The sequence below is a fragment of the Agelaius tricolor genome, unplaced genomic scaffold (genome assembly GCF_023055355.1).
Source record: "Agelaius tricolor isolate 1412-34295 unplaced genomic scaffold, bAgeTri1.0.p SCAF_2, whole genome shotgun sequence".
Classification (NCBI taxonomy): Eukaryota; Metazoa; Chordata; class Aves; order Passeriformes; family Icteridae; genus Agelaius; species Agelaius tricolor.
In genome coordinates this window covers 48,735,607-48,754,196 of record NW_027269262.1, presented here as the reverse complement: position 1 = coordinate 48,754,196, position 18,590 = coordinate 48,735,607, and the positions used below count along the sequence as shown (strand labels likewise).

General features: G+C 46.2%; 1 protein-coding gene across 2 annotated transcripts in view; it reads right to left on the bottom strand.

Moving 5' to 3' along the window:
- The window catches only part of CABLES1 (Cdk5 and Abl enzyme substrate 1), a 71,437-nt gene extending 53,259 nt beyond the window's left edge, over positions 1-18,178 (bottom strand). The window contains exon 1 of one of the 2 annotated variants that reach the window (XM_071418226.1): positions 17,392-18,178. In XM_071418226.1, coding sequence (XP_071274327.1) covers positions 17,392-17,903 — 512 coding nt within the window. In that variant the 5' untranslated portion in view covers positions 17,904-18,178. The remainder of the gene's footprint in view (positions 1-17,391) is intronic. The other variant, XM_071418221.1, reaches the window with a different exon arrangement.
- Between the last annotated feature and the right edge of the window lie 412 nt (positions 18,179-18,590).

Here is an 18,590-nt window from a genome sequence, read left to right as displayed (position 1 = left end):
ATCAAAAAATCTCCTATTTCATGGGGAACAGAGCATTTTGATTTGCCCAATGCCAATGTTTCACTTAGATTTTATTTTCTTTTTATATACACATTCATCTATGGTACCTACGATACAAAAGATACGTACTCAGGAAAACAAAAGAATGTTTCCCACTGTTTGAATGTGCCCTCTTTCTGAAGAATTTTGCTTCCTGAAAAAAAGTTCACAGAGTTTCCTCTGGTTTGGCTTAACAGCTTTAAATGCTGTGCTTCCAGACAGACAGAAAATCTGGCTTACCCACAGCTTCCTCCCCCCGCTCCACATTTAACAGGTCGCTGTTGTGGCCACAAGAAAGACGGTGACCGCTGCTAAAACTTTAATCTCCCCCAAAAGTCGTAATCTTTATATAGCAGATATAATGAGCTTTCTCAGTGACATATTTCAACAATGTTTAACAGGATTGCATAAGCAAAGTTATGTTTAAATCCACTGAAAATGCAACCCAATTCTCCTCAGTCTGCTCTGGTGATAATTAATGACAGATTTCATTAATATTCACGTATCCAATTTTTTTCTTGTAGGATTGTGTCCTGCTAACACAAGGACAGCAGAGAAGAATTGTCTTCTATTAAAGAAGCTCTGTTAGGCATCACAGATAACATATGAAGCGTGGCCATGCTGTTCTTTATCCTCTATTACCCCTCAATTTTATTCTCTAGAAATTGTTTCAGCTGCTAGTTCCAGGCTGTAACTAGAGGAGGAGCAGGAGGTATTCTGCCACTGCTGTCAGGCAAGCCAGTGGAGGACAGAAAAGGAAAAAAAAATGTTTCAAAGTATTTTGCAAAGTAATCAAACACTCGGAGTGGCAAGGTTTCACCAGGGAGCACCAAATTATCTATCCTATTCTTAAACAGGAACAGTCAAGAGACACTTTTCTATGTCAATGAAATTTCAGTTTCCCAGGACAACACAAGGATGACACCACAACAGCCTGCCTCTCTAGGGCAGGCTTCAGGAATGCTGCCCCCAGCCCTGCACTTAATACAAATGTAGGAAAAATCACATGAAGCCATATCCCCCAACCACTCTCACAACCCACATCTCACCACAAAAGTCTTGAGCCCAAATCTCTGCAGCATTTTGAGATCCTCCCAGCTATGGGGGAGGACAGGGAAATGAAGAGGAAAGTGGACGGAAGAAGGAAACAGCTGCTTCCCCTTCCCAACCTGGTATTTCTTCTGAAAGCTTTGATCTCCACTTTTTATACATAGAGTGTAACAGGAGATACTTTCTTTTCCTCTGTCCTGCAAAACTATGGACAAAAAAGCCTTACCCTCCTTTACTCTTTTAAATCATCTACCCTGCCAGTTTTGCTGGGGAGCTGAAGCAGCATCTTTTGCTGGGCTGCAGAATCCTGTGCAAAAACAACTGTCACTCCCAGCATTTAGTTTTAATTCCCATTTGAAGCCCAGTGAACTACTCCAGAGCATAACAAAAAGTCCATTAAACTTTCCACAGAACCAAGTCTTAAATTTCAAAAACACTTTTCTTCATCTCAAAGATGCTCACTCTAACTTCTGACTCCACGGATGTATGATTTGACAGACCATACACACATAAAAAATCAGAAACTGAAAGGAAATTCAGTAACACCAACCTCCCAAGCTATGGACTGGGAAGCTGGCCATGGAATTGCCTAATTTCATGAATATTCGGGAGGAGATACAACTTTATTTCGATTCACAGATTACAGCAACAACTAGAGAGAAATTCTTATAAATAAGGCTCACAAGTTCAAGGGGCAGCTGTTTGTCCCAGCCTGACAAAACATGTTGGGACAATCCTGCAGTACCACTGCTCAAGTTTTCAAGGTACTTTCACTATTGTCAGTGAATGTATTATTGTCAAAGACTGTTCAACCACACCCAGGCATTTTAATCAGAGACCACACAGCTGGATTCATACCCCAAAGCCTGTCAAAAAGCCTGTCAAAAGCAGCTGTCAGCCCCACAGCCACCACAAAGCAGCAGCTGCTGCTGGGACAAGTCTCAGCAAGAGCAGGCAGTGAGCTACTCGCAGGCACTGCTGTCGGTATGACCACAAAACAGGTAACTCTGAAAAAGCTCCAAGCTGGATCAGAACCTCTACATCCAGCAGGAGATGACACCCCATCTCACTACAGGCTGACAACCTGCTGGGGATTTGGCATGTCCCAGAGCAGCTGGCTGGTTTTGTTGTGACAGGCAATGGTGGCCCTGGGTCACATCCAGAAGAAGGGGTTTTTGAAAGAGGAGGTAATTGCCTTGCTGAAGAAGAAAAGTAACAATAAAAAGAAATTAAATCAGAAGTCCCTCCTGATGGACTTCAGTATCACAAGTTTCTAAGAGAAGAGAACAAAAGCTGTCCACACACCCAGGCCATAACCTCAAATACCACTGGGTGGGTGGAAGATGCAAGAAGAGAGTCAAGCAGCCAGAAGGATGCACTGCTCTCCCTGGATTTCCTTACACCTCCTCCTACAAACTCAGGAATCACTGCTCATCATTAGGGTGGGGTGGCTTGTTTTGCAGTTTCACATCTACCTTACCCTGGCTCCTGCTGGGGGAGATGCCAGTGCAGAGGCAACTGGGCACAGTTGTCACCACTTCCATGGTGATATCCAGCATTTTCCAGAGAGCCTGATCTCCATGAAAACATATACAAAAAGACTCTGCATGTGCTTATGTTGCATTCAGTATTCATTGCTGATTCTCTGAAAGTGGAAGGCATGAGAGATCTGTGACTCTGTTTAAGCAACAAAAACAAAGCTAAAATATATTAAACATTCATGAATTTCTGTGAATCCTTAATGAATCTCACTTTCTGCCTTCTGTTACGTGGCTCTTTAGGGGTACTTTTTTTTTTTTTAATCTTGAAAGCTAGAAATTTTGTCAGAACAGAATCCCCTTGCAGAATGCAGAAATTGACTTTAAAAAGTCTCTACCATAGATTGGAAGACTCTTGAGCTGGAAATACTGAATAACTTCCTCTGCCACAAAGATGGATAGGAGACATGGACCCCTTTATCAGGTCGTGTGTCTCAGAAATGTTGCTAATGCCTCCAACCATCATGAAAAAACATATTAAAATCTTATGCAGAAAGAAAAGAAATAAAATTTGAGTCCCTGAAAATGGATAATATTGATCTGGCTCCCCTACTCCATTCAATTAATTAAGCTGTGTACTTCTGAAAGCTCAAAAAATTAAATGTGGGGTAATATGAGAGCAGAGGCAGACCTCTGTGCTGGCTTAACCCAGCAGCTACTTGAGCTTAAGGTGATACTTTGGGTTGTGAAATAAAATCTTGGAATTGTGAACATATTTGCTTCAGTGAGCCTCTGCTTTGGGGCCACTAATCCCTTTAATTGCCCCAAATCACCTAGAGGCACCTCCAGGCAGAAAATCTTTGCTCTATAAGCAGCATTATGCAGACAACAAAACTCTTAAAGGTAAAACCAGCTGGGGAAAGTCTGCTAGCAGCTCATCATGTCTTCTTAGATTAAGTATATTAAAAAGAACTTAAAGCATGAAGTGCCTTGAAAAAAATCTAATTTTGACCCCACTTTGGATAAAAATGATTTTTTGTCACAGATTTCAGATTTAGTGTCCAGTATTCTCACAGGCTACATTCAGCTTTCAGTATTACAAGAACTAATTGCGCACATTCATTTGCAAGAACATCTGAAAACTTTCCCTATAAGATTTTAAAATATACCAGCCTAGTAATGCAAAGAAGGCACTTATACCAATAAATTATTCTAATCCTGTAAAAACTCAACACACTTCAGTATTCTTAACAAAGGTGCTAACTGCATGACTAATGATGCATTTCTGCAGAAACTTCAGCTGATGGGGCTCATCAAAATCAAAACTACAAAACTACTAAATTTTACTATTTTAGGTAATGTCATTATGAGTCAAAGGCAACAAGTTACCTGGAAAAGTAAGAACATATTTGCAAGTGTTTGCAGGATCAGGCTCTATTTTTATACAGCCTTTTATCAATGATAAAAGCTAATTTTGAAAATTGCCTCATTCAAGAGATGGCACTAAATATAATACAAGGAAGATTTACTTTATAACAGCCTTGAGGGTGTGTTAAAACACACAAAAATCTATCCTTTAAAAAGGATTAAGACATATTTAGATGGCACAGACATGAAACGCAGACCGAACAACTCCAGTACAGATACTAATCATGTGAAATGGATAACCTCATAATATCACACATCTCAGATCATCTGACTTGTGTGTCTGTCTGCATATTCAACATCACAGCCCCAAGCTGAAAAAACACAGACAGAGAAGAAAGAGATTCTTGTTTCCTGGTAAAGCTTCTTGCATTAAAGAACTGAATGCAGGGCAAAAGGCCCATTCAAAAATGTGTCACAAAACACTTCACCACAGACCTAGGAGCTTTGTTGTGAGAGGAGAAAGAGAAAAAAAAAAGGATTTTGAACAATATTGACTAATGGGATTATGTATATACAACAGTTTCCCATTCACAACACCCTCCCAGGGAGCTGAACACAAGCTCAATTTTACCTGTGCCAGTAACAGTTACATCATTTTCTGACAGATATTAAGCCAACAGGGTACCAACCACAAAGCTGCTACCAAAAATACTTAATCTTCCAAGGAGGATATCAGACAGGCAATTAAACCAACAGTAATCCTCCCCCAAACATGAAGTTTTATCATCTGTAAATGTACATCCGCAAATCTCTCTCTCTTTGCTTTAAGTAGGAGCCCATGAAATTTTTGTAGTGTGTTTTTAATAACTTAAAGCTTTCAAATTCTATGTAATGTAATACCTGGGTAAGTAATTCACAGAAAATAGTATCCTGATGACAATGAAACAAGACATGAATACAAGTTGTTCCGCATCCTTTTGAACTTGTTTGCATGCAAAATCTTTTCTGTATTCATATTAGAGAGAAGGGGTATAGAGAAAGAGGCCCCAGGAGTGAGTATTCCTTCTCTTCTTTTTAATATATGAACTAATTTTTCACCCAACCATAGCATGCTTTGAAGGTTTTTAAGAAAAAGAAAGGAAAAAAAGTGGAGAAGAAATTTGGGAGTAGAACTGCTGCAGTTCTAGACAGGAAAAACTATGTTTTAGAAACCAGAAAAACTTATTTGTGCACCTCACAAAGAATAAGAACAGCTATGAATACAGAATAAACATCCTTGACTGTACTAATAAGAACAAATACAACGTAGACACACAGCTATTGTTTGAAGAAAGGCGCATCCAAAGCCTCCACAGTGACAGCTCCAGCCCCCTGCCATGCTCCGTCGGGCACTGCGCAGCCTTGCAGACTGTCAGGACAGTGTCAGCAAGGAAAGGGATGGTCAAGCAACCTGATGGCCACCACCATGAGCCTGTGGTGGAGCCTTACAGAGCAAGGAGGTGTCAGGAGGCTGCAGTAGTAGGGAGGGCAGCAGACATGGGGTGTGCAGCCCGTGCTGAGGGTCCCCCACAGGCGTGGTTGTGGGGCAGTGAGTAGCACAACCAGCAGTGGTAGTTGGGATACTTGATCCTGACAGCAGGAAACCATCTCCACAAATTCAACAAGTAAAATGAGGGATGCAAGTGCTAACAGAGTAGCACTCAGCTACTTGTGACAGAGAACAATGAGACCTGTGAAGATTTCCTTTCCTGGCAGGATCTGCTAACTGCTATTTGGAAAACAGGCGATTCATATGCCTTTATTTTTCGGTTTCAAGCAGCAGGACCTTAATAATCTGTCCAGATATGGAACCAAAACCACACTTCTGTTGCTGTCTCTTCAACTGCCCGAGAACCCACAGCATTTTCCGCCCTTCCCAGTAGTCTCTGCAAAGGAAGAAGGTTGAACAAAGTGCCACTATACAAGGGCCATGGCCCCCACAACCGCAGGAAAAAAAACAGATTATGCAAAACTTGCACTGTTTTGCTTCTGTCACCCTTTGCCTCCTCAGACCTGAACAATAATGAACTTGTCTAGCACGGAGGAAAGGGTGGAATGGCTTTGTGCTTGGATGGGTCAGAACAGATAAATGAAGAGATGTGCTCGCCAAACCCCACTTGCATCTGGCTGGAATAAGGAAGAAACACAAAGGTGCTTCTCACAAGGCTGAGAAGCTGCAGACAGCAGCACCAAGAGAAGACCACAACCCTCCCCCCCTCTGTGCCTTGGTGTGGTTCCCCCTTGCAAATCTCTGGAGAGATACAGCATGAAGGCTCATTTGGTAGCTACTTACATAGAAGTCACAGGTAAAATGTTGCCTTATTGCTTCCACTGAAAGTGAAATCAGCTATACTTTGTATAAAATTGGGCTGTTTATTTTCTTTTGATTAAAAAAATGAGCCCCCCCCTTGCCAGACCACGCAAACAGAAACCACTACTTCCTCAGTCACTGCATGTTCATATCTAAAAAAAGCCCTGGACAAGGGTAAAACCATGCTGGGTATGACATCAGACCACTACACTGATCAAGCTCACAAACTGCCATCAGTGTGCAATGGCAGTTTTGAAATGATGAAATTTTGGTTTTCCTGTTTCACCTTTTCCACTAAACAGACCAGAAATATGTCTGTTAATGTGAACAACTTATTAAAAAAATATAATATCAATTTTCTCAGAATCTACCACATTACAAAATTAAAATTTAGAGAGTCCACAACTGACCAGTAAAAAGAAAACAGTTCCCTCCCCACATCACCAGGCATGTGAATCAAGTTTTCACTACCATAACCCCTCATCTTGGAAAGTGGATATGAGGGTCAAGAGCCTTTCAAAAGATAGCTTCTTCTAACATATGAAAATGACACAAAAAAACCCAAAAAACAAAACAAACAAAAAACCAGGCAAGACTGTGTTGAAATATTCCTGGGGAATCATACAAAACAAAGAACTGCAAGAACTGCAAGGTTAGTGCTAGTTACACAAAAGACCGTGCCACCCTTGACTGTTGCTATCACATTCATTTATCCAGCAAGATATTCAAGATATGCAATCGCTCGAAGGGTTGGAAATACTACCTCTGCACTTAAAATAGAAAGGACAGGTCTAATCCTGTTCTCATTTGTACCTGAGCAACCCTGCAATTAATGCAGAGGTTGGTCGTTTTCAGATGCCCTGATCCTTGCAAACAGGCAGCGGCTTAAAAGCACTTTTTCACACCAGCCTCTTTGCTCTCAGCCCATCCTCCTCAAGGGAGTGAATCCTAATTACAACCCACACCCTTCTGCAGTGCCCTACCACACTAAACAGGTCTTGGGCTCGGGGCTTAGCTCCTAAGGAACATGGAGGAGTAACAGCATTTTGTACAGCACTGAGCACAGCACCGGTACTACACTGGGAAAAACATCCTCGCTCCTGCTGCAACGCTACATCTTCCAGGAGAAGGAAGCCTGCGAGCTCACAAACACACTGAGAGAAAATACACATTTCCATTCACATCATCTATTCAACCTTCCCACAGATCATGAGGGCAGCAACAGAAAACACTGCCTTGAAAGTGCCTGCTCAAGGGTGCTGGCAAATTCCTACAATTTGCGGTTTTTATTTTCAAACGCGTCTGCTCAAAGTTGCTCCCTGTTGCACCCTAGCACTATCTATGATTTGAATAGCTTTACATCAGTAATGAAACTAATGAACAAACAAGAAACTAGTATTTCTAATAATCTCTTTAAAACAAACAGAAGCAAAAAGCCTGGGACAATGAAGCCTGTTCCTTAAAACAAATGTGTGCAGTCACTTGCTACTTGTGAGGCTGCTCTCGAGTTCTGCAGTACCTGGAGTGCCTTCTAAAATAGAAGAATATTTTATCTTGAGGCAAGTCATGCACATGGAAAAATACAGATTTTCCAAATAAATCTCAAAGGTCACAATGGAGGTACTTGACAGTGGCACTTTGTGTTCTGCTGTAAATAATTCTGCCTTTTTAAGCAACCACCTCTGAGCTGCCACTTCTTCTGGATTAGCTTATGGGATTCTAAAAGATGGGATTCTACAAAGCAGTGAACACCACCAATTAAAAATCAAACCCAGTTTTGCTTTAGGAAAACAGCCTCATAAAATTAAGGAGGTTCCACACTGCTGAAGACAGAGGCTGACGTGAACTTGTATTTTTAAAAATACAAACACAACCCTTTGTGTTTTAAAGGCCACACTTCCAAGTCTATTAATAGTAGATGGAGAGTTTTCCACACCTTTTTACATAACCTGATGCAGCACCTTCATGACACACCTACCTAAGCCATTAAACTGCACTTTGCACTGCAGCACCTGAAAGCTGTTTTGCCTATCTTCCTATTACCCAAAAAGACACCTCCATGTTTTCTAGTCAGAGACAGTATCATTCACTTAACCAAATTCAGGGAACTGCAGAGTGTGCTTGCAACTACCAAACCTCCTCAACTGTGCCCACGTCCCAGGTATCAAGATGGGTGTCTTCATTTTCAAGTAGCTGTCACCTAATGAGGACTTCACTCCCTGCTGTGCCCATCCACCACACCCCATGGACACGTGGGCAACACTTCTGTGTCACCCAGCATTTGCCTGGGTGTAGCTGATTGCAGCCTTGACTGGAAAAGGAGGAAATTCATCTCCTTTGTGTGTAGGTACTAACAGAGGTGAAGAAGCAACAGGAAAATAAAAGTTTGACAAAACACAAGGAATAAAGTTGGTGAGTCAAAACCCCAGAAAGATATCTTCAGGACACATTTCAGACCACAGCTGACATCTAGCTTCTGCTTTATGCTCCACCCTTCACACAGGCTGAGTACAGTGGGGTGGGCAGTGCAGGTGCCTAGAACATGTCCTTGTGAACAGGGAGCAATGAGAGCTTTATGAACTGTAGGTATGGGCTGCACCAGTGCATATGCAAATGTATGTACGTGATCCAAGCAGGCCTGAAGGCAAAGGGCCTTATGTGACATTCACCTCCTGGCTCCCACTTTCTCCATCCTACGTGTGCTGGGGGTACTGCATGAAACCAGACAACCCTGCAGCTGCCACAGTGGTCCTTCCTGAGTGCCAAAGGCATCCCATCTCCTTGGGGCAGTGAGGCTCTGCTCTCCCCTCCTCCAGCACCATGCACCCTGGAAACTCAAATTCAGCAGCCCTCTTTCTGAAGCAGGCTGGTGAAGCTGTGCTGCTTGCACCCTTCTAAGGGCACACCATGAGGCTGGGGGTAGAATCCACTTCTCTGCTAGCAGCTGCAGTGGGCAACAGACTACTCCAGTGCTGTGAGTTCTCTCTGTAAAAGCAATGGTAATAATATCTGACCCTTCAATCATGATGAAACTAAATCCATGCCACTCTGCCAGCATGTACACCTCCTGTCAAAAAGGGAGAGAACCCAGTTTGGGGTCTCTTGACTTCTTTCCCCTTTCTCGTATATGAACCTCTGTGTCATCCAGCCTTGTTGGAGGGCTGGGACATCTCCCTGCACTTCCACCCATGGCAGATCGACCAGAAACAATGATGCTGGAAATGCTAGAGCCTTCCATTTGGATGGACATTTGTCCATTCAATCTCCTTAGTAACTCCTGGGAGTTACTAACCCTGTTAGCTACCTGCAGTGGCTCCTTCTTCATCCTGGAATGGGAAAGGAAATGATGCCCCACAGAAGGGAGAAGATAGAGAGAAAGCTCTCACCAGCCTTCCCACACTACAGAAGACACAAGCAACAAGGACAGCAACAGTGCCTGTGGTTGGTACCTACTGAGGCTGCACCACCACTACATCCCAGTATCACTTCTCTGTCCCTTGCATACACAAAAAAACTGCAGGTATGACCTGCACAGTCACGGGTGAAGCCACACAGAGCAGACAGCACATGGATGGCAGAGAAATACAGCTTAGTGCAAGCAGGCTGCTAACCCAGAGGCACTGATGAATTCTGAACCCAGAGAAAGGGAAAAGCAAGCTCAAGAGCTTTATCCTATTTGTTTCATACAGCTCAGTTCCAGCTACATGGTGCAGAAAGAAGTCATAATGTCACCTTACAGATTTTTCCTGTTACACAATGAGGGGATTTTTTTTTCTTTGCAGGAAAATGTATGCTTCTTTTGAATGCCTTTACCTACAAACAGATGTGCCTATGTCTGATTTGCCTTGACAGCATGTAGATTCAAAAACTTAATCATATTTACGTTGGTAATATGATTATCTCTAGGAGCACCAAAATGCAATCCATTGTTGACTGAAAAATTATGATAAACTTCTCTAGCTTTCCATTTTTTAATCCCACCAATTTTATAGAGTCAAATCCCTGATATTGCAGAGATTTACTTACTAGGAAAACATCATACACTGGTGCTTGATTTAACTGAGCAGTTTTATATAGAAGTAAACATACAGCCCAGGTGTTTCAGAATCTCTTGTCAGAGAGGACATACCTTCCTCTGTCATCCAAGACAAGGAGTGGAAAACATTTCAATTGTGGTGAGTGAATCTTTCCCCAAACCTCAATTTCACAAAATTGCTAGCCTGATCTGTAACAACACAGGGGAAAACACCACTGCTTGCTAAGAACATGCAATTCTGCTTTATATTCATAGATGAGGTGAAAGGTTATTTTATTTTTTTTAAAGACTTCTAGAAAAGAAGTAGCCTTTGCTTCACTACTCATTCACTTCTCAATTTTCCAAAACAGAAAACCCTCCTTAGGCAAACACCCTGAAACACTGCTCCTAAAAGCAGTGCTGGCTTTGAAATACATAATGAGAACAGAAAATACATTTAGCATTGATGACAGGAAAGCAGTTGCTACAAACATAACACAGTGGCCCTTGTAAAGGAACCTCTCAGTTCCTTAAATGTGTATCCCCCTAAATCTGCATATTGCACACTGAAAAGCAAATCCCAAGAGTCCTAGAAGTCTCCCACTGGCACATCACGTTTTCTCCAACTACCATTAAATTTTCTTCTGCTAAATGCTCTACCAGCTCTCTATCCTACCTTTGCAGTAAAAAAAATAAAAAAAGCCAACCTAAAAATACCTTCCCAAAACACAAAACAACCTAAATCCCCACACACATATGCAGACAAAAAAAAAAAAAAACAAACAAAACCAAAACGAAACAGAAAAAAAAATAACCATAAAACCCTGAAAACTTCTGAAAGCCCTTCCTATGAAAACAAATACCATTCCTTAAATTTCTCAGCATGTTATTTGCAAACGACAGGCCAGCAAGCAGATACTCTCCATATGCCAAATTATGTCATTTCCATTTTCTAGAAAGAATACTTCTCACAGCAAACTGGCAAGGGTTTTTTCAGTTGGGTTGTGAAAAGAGCCAGCTCTGTGTATCGCTGCACCTGCTGCGTTGCTAAGTCTGGTATCTGGTGGCAGCCCCACAGCCATCCATAGCAATTCTGGGTCCAGAAAAGAGTTTGTCATAAAGGCTGAGTACACCCTCAGAGGTACTGGCAAATGTTCAGGGGTGAATTCTGTGGATATTTGCATATAGATTTCTGTAGACACCAGCTTGTCCCATTTGCAAATAGAATCTGCTTTCCCACGCTTCGTAAGGGACAAGCTGGTGCCTACAGAAGCTTCAGTGTATCCAAGTCCCAACATACAAACCAAATTTCTGCACTTTTAGGTTAAATTATAAAGAGTAGCCTTTTCATTTGCATAGTGGAGAACTTACACTACAAGAGTAGTACAGCTGAAATCAGAGGGAAAAAAATTAAAAGAAAATAAATCAAGATTTGGTTCTTCTCATCATTACCTTCCATCATACTGCACTACTGAGTCTCCAGAGAGCCCACCTGATATCTACTTTTTTGAAACAAGGAAATCACAGAATTACTAGAGGATTGGTTTTTTTGTTGGTTTTTTTTTTTTTTTCAGAGAGCACACTTGACCATCTCATATTTGTATTTTAGGTGTTTTGAACTGTTGCAAGCTAAGCAGTATCTTCCACCAGAAGAATTCTCAAAGTCATAATAATTGCAGACTAAAGCACACTTCATATTCAAAAGCTATCATCAAACTATGATCTGTCATTATCCTATTTATCTACCATGGAACTGTTTTTGTGATGGTCTGGAGGGCTAGTGACTCACACAGCTGCCACCAATCTTCACCATTTCAAGGTGCTTTCAACACTACTATGGTGCAGACAACAGCTGTGTAGCAGGCTTCTAAGGCAAAGACCCAGTTTGGCTGCCTGCACAGGAGATTTGCTGGTAAAGAAAAGGCTGCAAAGAAAGTCAAGTAGTGAAAATGCACCCACCACATAAGCAAACCCGCTGAAATTGCTCCTTCTGCTCTCCTGACAGCTAATGAGGGGTCACTGCACACCAGCCAAGCACCTGTGTGGTATAACCACAGCACCTCCCAGGGCTGGACCAAGAAAACTTTGAATTGGCAGCCAGTGAGGGCAAACAGGACTTTTCACATGTTATCAGCTCAGGTCTCCTCACAGGGGTTATGTGCACACACACAGGAATATCCCTCTCACCTGTCCAGCTCCAAGGCTGCCTCACTCTGAAACCTGCAGAGTCCTGAGGCTCTGGCAGACACAGCTGCCTCTCAGCCTCTGTCCCTCTGTGAAGCTCTCTAATTAATTCCCTGGTACTCATGAACACCATGTTCTGTCCCACTGTTCTACTCTTCAGAACTGACAGCAAAGGGGTTCTTTTCCTTGTCTGATGAATATTAACCTTTTCTATCTGACAGAGATGCTCACTAAATAGTATAATAAGAGCCTAAAATACACCAGAGCAAATTCCTGTGGGATTTGTTTTTAAAAGCTTGTGTACCAAGGGAACAAGGGTGCTGCATCTATGGTGTCCATCCATGTGTGTGCCACCCTACTCCAGTGACTTCTCAACCACTGGTCAGCTTCAGCTAACACCTGGAAGACGACCCCATTTCCACCAGTTTCAAAGGAAGTAACAGAGGGAGGCACAAACACCTGTGCCCTGAGCAAGGGAAATAGCTGGCAGAGAGCAGTGGTGGTGAAAGCCAGTCCCTGCAGTCTGGGGCTGGCCATGCTCAGCACATCCAAAGCTCAGAGAGCCCAGCAGCATCAGTGAGTGCCCCTGCACAGCTCAGAGAGCCCAGCAGCATCAGTGAGAGCCCCTGCACAGCTCAGAGAGCCCAGCAGCATCAGTGAGTGCCCTGCATAGCTCATGGTGAGCATGAGGACCCAGCCTCTCGGCGTGCTCGTGCTGAAGGACGTGCTCCTTCCAGGGCTCATGGAGCTTGTACACTGTGTGCTACTACTGAAACAGCCCTTACTACCTGAGCCTTAACCCTGCTGTTGAACATTCCCCCTTCAGGGAGGCACAGGAATTCAGCCTCCTGAAGTGACAGCTGAGGTCAACAAGCATCCCCTTTTTTAGAGCCAGCAGCTATCAGTGGTATACAAGGTCACACACCTAAGGGAAGACTTTGTTTAGCATGTGCACTACCCACTGACTTTTCAGACCATTAAATCACTGTTTTCATGCTATGCTTGTATACATCATTCTGAAATTCAGGCTGCCCAAAGGGCTTTGGGTCCAGTGAATAGCAGAGTGTCCATCACACACTAAAGGGCTGATGTGTTTCCAGCAGCTCACAAGCCACCTCCTGATGCTGGGATGACCCCACGGGGTGGAGGGTGCCCCCAGCTCTTTGTTCTGCTCCCCTTTCAGGACTCTGTCTGTAAGACACTTGGTTCTGAGAGACTCTTCTTTTGTCTCTTGCGTGTTCAGTTTGGAGGCATCTTCTGCTGTGGGCTGACACTGCACTGCCTGCCTGCCCAAGGCCATGCAGAACTGGATTCTGACCTCTCACCCTTCCCTCACAAATACTTAATGGCAGGATTCAGCATCCTGGGGGCTTCCTCCAGCACTAACAACCCAATGAACTTTGCAAACCAAATGCATCTCTGTTTTTTCTAACAGGTAGAAATAAATTAAATTTTCACAAGCTTTACTAACTGCAAATTAATCTTAGAATTAATCAGGAAATGAGATACATTGTAGGTCAGGAAATTCTGAAGAAAAATCTATTTGGACCATGATAACCTCAGTGTCCTTCTGAGTGGACCTCTCCTCAGTGATTACTCAGCAGATACCCTCTCCTTGCTTCCCAGCACCTGCTGCTCCCAGAAGGTGCCCATCTTCTGCCCATCTGCTTTCAGACCTGACATGGTGGTGACACAGACAAATTAAACTGTAAGCAACGTTTGAACTCCAAATTCAACCACCAATTTGCTTCCTTAGCAAAACAGAAAAAAATCCAAAACCAAACAACACAAAAAAAGAGCATGTGCTTGTTTCTAACCACCTGTCCCACTGGAAAAGGAAACTTCACATATGGAAACTGCAATATTTTTCCCAAAGAAAACTATGGCAAGAAAAATTTTAGGCATACACAAAACCAGACACCTGGACCATCCCCTAATCCACAGGATGTGCAATTATTTTAAACCAGTGCTGCTGAAACCTGGCTTCACAGCACTCGTCACTAATTTCAGATTATTCTATTAAAATGAATTATAATTTCACATGAAAGAAACCCTGGCCCTAGCTTCTAATAAACTCATGTCCTTGTCCACCTATTCACCACAAATTGAAATAAACACCTGCAGGAAGACAGGAGCCTTTAGCACCAACCAGCCAACTTCTGAACAGGCCTATTTTTTGCCATTTACATATAATTACATACTAGCCTCCAAGCAGCTAGAAGCTCCATGTTCCTTTTTTGTATTGTTTGTTTCTTGTGAATACACATAGAGCTCAAACCCAAACCACATTAATGATAACCTTGTTAAATATAAACTAGTATGCAATTATACAAACTGCTAACACAAACAAAAAAGCCAGGGAACTCTGATTATACGTTCACAATGGCTTCTGAAAACCAAATAAAAATAACAACATAAGGAAACCTGTCTTGCCTGATACTGTAACAGAAAAAGGTTTCACGTTTGTGTCTCAGCACACAGGACTCATCTGTCAAACAACTCCTCAAACTCAATTTCAAGCTCACTCACGGCAAGGAGAGCAGAAGGGTGGGAGGAAAGGCAGCCAGTGCACACGTGAACTACCAAAAAAATCTAATTTTCCTCTCTGCATCATCCTTCAGATGAGCTAATGCCTGTCCCTAGGCAGGTGCTGTGACTTTCACCATCACCCTGAGAAGGGCTGGCTGGGTGCTGGGGATTTGGCTCCTTCCTCTCCATTAAGAGAGCAGCAGAAGGGCTGCTGCAACCCTCTGTTCTTGGGCTTGTGCCAGCCCGGTGCATGCCTGTGATTTAACTTCTGTGCAGCCACAGGCTGAACCCAGCAACCAGAGCTCCTGCCACACCTTTTCATTAAGAAGATGAGCTGCTAACATTCTGTGCAAGCTCCGTGGTCTGCAGCTGCCCCTTCCGGGTGTTTAAAAATATACACTTTTCTCAGAACAGAAACAGATCTATTGAAAGCAAAGTCTGCCCTGGACTGCACATGTGCAGCATCAGGACAGCCAGCAAAGGCAGGGGACATTATCCAGAGCTCTCCAGCACCAGGGCCAGCTTTAAGCAAGTGCTACAATGGAGAGCCTCGTTCTTGTCAGTGCAGTAATGCAAAGTCTTCAGCACAACTGAATCCAGCTCTCAAGAAAACAAAACAGTATGAGAAAACCAGCACTTTCCTTGCAGCCTGCATCACAAGAAATTATACAGCAACAAATGACAGCCGCTACAGGACCGGAGGAGCATCCTGGAAAGGTTTCCTTAGGTGACTTCCCTTGCCATGGACTTGGGTTATCTATTCAGTTTGTTTGCATGCTAGCAGTGCAGCTGAACTTGCAAGACTCTGGATTTCGAGGTTGTAAACAAGAACAATAATTACCTTTCCCTCTTAACCTCCACTCTGTTCTCATGTAATGAACAAACCAAATTAAACCAAACCAAAACAACAACCCAAAAACCCCACATAGGTTGCAGTAGGAAACTAAGTAGAAGGTTGAGAAGAACCCAGTCTCTTGAATGCTTAGTTCAAGAGTAGAAAAGCAATTCCCAAATCATGGTCTGTGGGTCACTTCTCCCCCACAAGGCTGCGGGCAGAATCACATCACAGAAGGCATGAGTGAGTGTGTGTGTATGTGACACAGCTGTGCAGTTGATCCACGGAGTAATTAGAGGGTTGTCACTGCAGAAAGTGTTTTGAGAGGCACATGACTGGGAGAAGAAGGGTGGTAACTCACCAGCAGGCATGCTGCTTGGGAAGGTGGGGATCCCTCTAGCACAGCACCTGAAAAGGGGCTCAAAAAAGCCACCAATACAACCCAGATGGAAGGGAAGGGGAAAACAAACAACGAACAGTGGGGCATGAATCTAAGATAACTTTCCCCTGGAATACTTCCAATTTCTCCAAGCTGGTTGGTTTTGAAAGGGACTTTTCTACAGCGATCTATGCTCAATTACCCTTATAAACCCTTGCAATAACATGTGACTCAAAGTCTACCTATTTGTCCAAGGGAGAAACAAGGAGGGAGTGTGGCAAATGGGGAATGTGGGAGTGGCTGCCGATGTGGGCTTGGGGAGCACAGTCATTTCCTCCAGCTTCTTTCCCCCCCTCCGTCTTTGATATCTGAGTATGTTGTTGAGGAAGTGAAGGAAGGTGATTTTGTATCCACAGGCATTCACACATTTTTACATGATTGCACCTTAGCCAGAAGTCTCAGCTTGAGACCTGAAGCAGCTGAGGTTGTTCCTTCGGGAATTAAAAGGCAAAAGAGTACCCGGCGGCAAGAAACGACCCAGAGGAACAAAGTGCTTGGAGATAAAGAGCTTATTTAGGGTGGCAGCGAGACGCTGCTTAAACCATGCGCTCGCACCGTAATCCGCGATTTCCATGCAAAGATTTCCTTCCCCCTTGTGGGCTACCAGACCTGGCTATAGCTCACTTGACTCAGAGCCGGTTCCCAGCCTGCTGTCGATAGGACAGGCAGCACAGCGGGCTGAATCCGCCACCACTCGGGAGCGCGGGATGACAGCGGCTGTGCGCCGGGGCTGGGCTGGGCTGCGGCGGGCACGGCGGCGGTGCAGCCGCACGCCCGCACTGCTGAGCGCCAGGGAAACTTTCAGCCACTCGCGCCCAGGCGGGACCGACCGACGGACGGGCTGCTGCCGCCGGGGAGGCTCGGGCACCTCGGCTGACCTGCCCCTGCACGCCCGCACATCCCTGCCGCTGCTCCCGCGGCCGGAGGGCAGCGGAGCCGGCCCCGCGGAGGGAGGCTCCCGCCCCGCGGCTCTCGGGCCTCCCTCTCCCCACGGCTTCCCCCGGCCGCCCGGCGGCCGTGCCCGCCCTTCCCGAGCCCATCGCCATCCTCCGCATCCCTCATCCCCGCATGCCGAGCATCCCTCATCCCCGCGGCGCTGCTTACCGGGACCGCTGCAGCTCGAAGGCGGCGGCGGGGCCGGGCTGCCCCAGCTCTCCGCTGCCGCCGATGCTGCCCTGGGGGCTGGTACGGCCGAAGGGCGCCGGCAGCACCCCCGCCGTGAAGGAGTTGAGGCGGCCGCGGCTGCCCGCCGCCGCGGCGCCCAGGAAGACGGCGGGCGGCACCTGCACCGCGGCGAAGGCGTCCTCCTCCTCCTCCTCGTCTTCCTCCTCCTCCGGGGGCTCGGCGGGCGCCGCCGGGGGGCTGCCCAGCCGCGGCGGCGGCTGCGCCTGGCGGGGCCGGGCGGCGGAGCCGTCGCTGCCCGGCGGCGGGGGCCGCCCGTCGAGGGAGATGCTGGTGAGGAAGGAGAGCGCGGCCTGCCTGCGGCGGGGGTCGCTGCGCGCCGGCGGCGGCGGCTGCAGCGGCTGCGGCGCTTTCCTGGGGCAGGGCTCCGCCGGCGGCGGTAGGGGCCCGGCGGCGGGACTGCCAGGGCTGGCGGCGGTGGCGGCCGCCGCCATTGTCGGCCGGCTCCCCCTCCCCTCGCCGCTGGCCGGGCGCTGCCTCTCGCTGCCGGCCCGTCAGGCGGGCGGGCGGCGGGGCAGGGGCGCCGCGGTGCCCGCGGGGTGCATGGGGGTGCCCAGGGGTGTGCTCCGCCCGGCCGCGCCGCGCTGCCCCGAGCCCCCGCCGCCCGCCCGCTCCGTATTTATAGGTGCAGCAGCCGCGCCGCCGAGCGCCCTGTGCAATAACACGGCAATCACGTGTGGGAAACGCGGCGCTGGAGGAAAACAAAAGCCCGGCCAGCAGCCCGGAGGAGGAGGGAGAAGGGTGGGTCTCGGCGAGCTCCCTCCTTTCAACCTCTCTCTTTTTTTTTTTCCTTCCCTTTCACCCCCTTCCCTCCTCCTCCTCCTCCTCCTCCTCTTTTTCCCTTCCTGGATGCGTGGGGGCGGGCGGGAGCTGGGGAAGGTGGAGTCAGTGCCCGTAGTACTCGGCACATGGCCCTCGGAGCCCGGCACAGACCGCCCCGGACCCGGGGCTGCGGCTCGGCCCGGCCCGGCCCGTCTGCGGCACCGGGAGCGGCACCGGGATGCAGCCGTGCCGTGCCAAGCGGCCCTGGCAGTGCCCGCTGGTTTTCCCGGGCGGGGGCTGGTGCCCGGGGCAGGCGCTGGTAGTGCCCGATGGGCACGGAGGACAGTCGGAGACGGGGA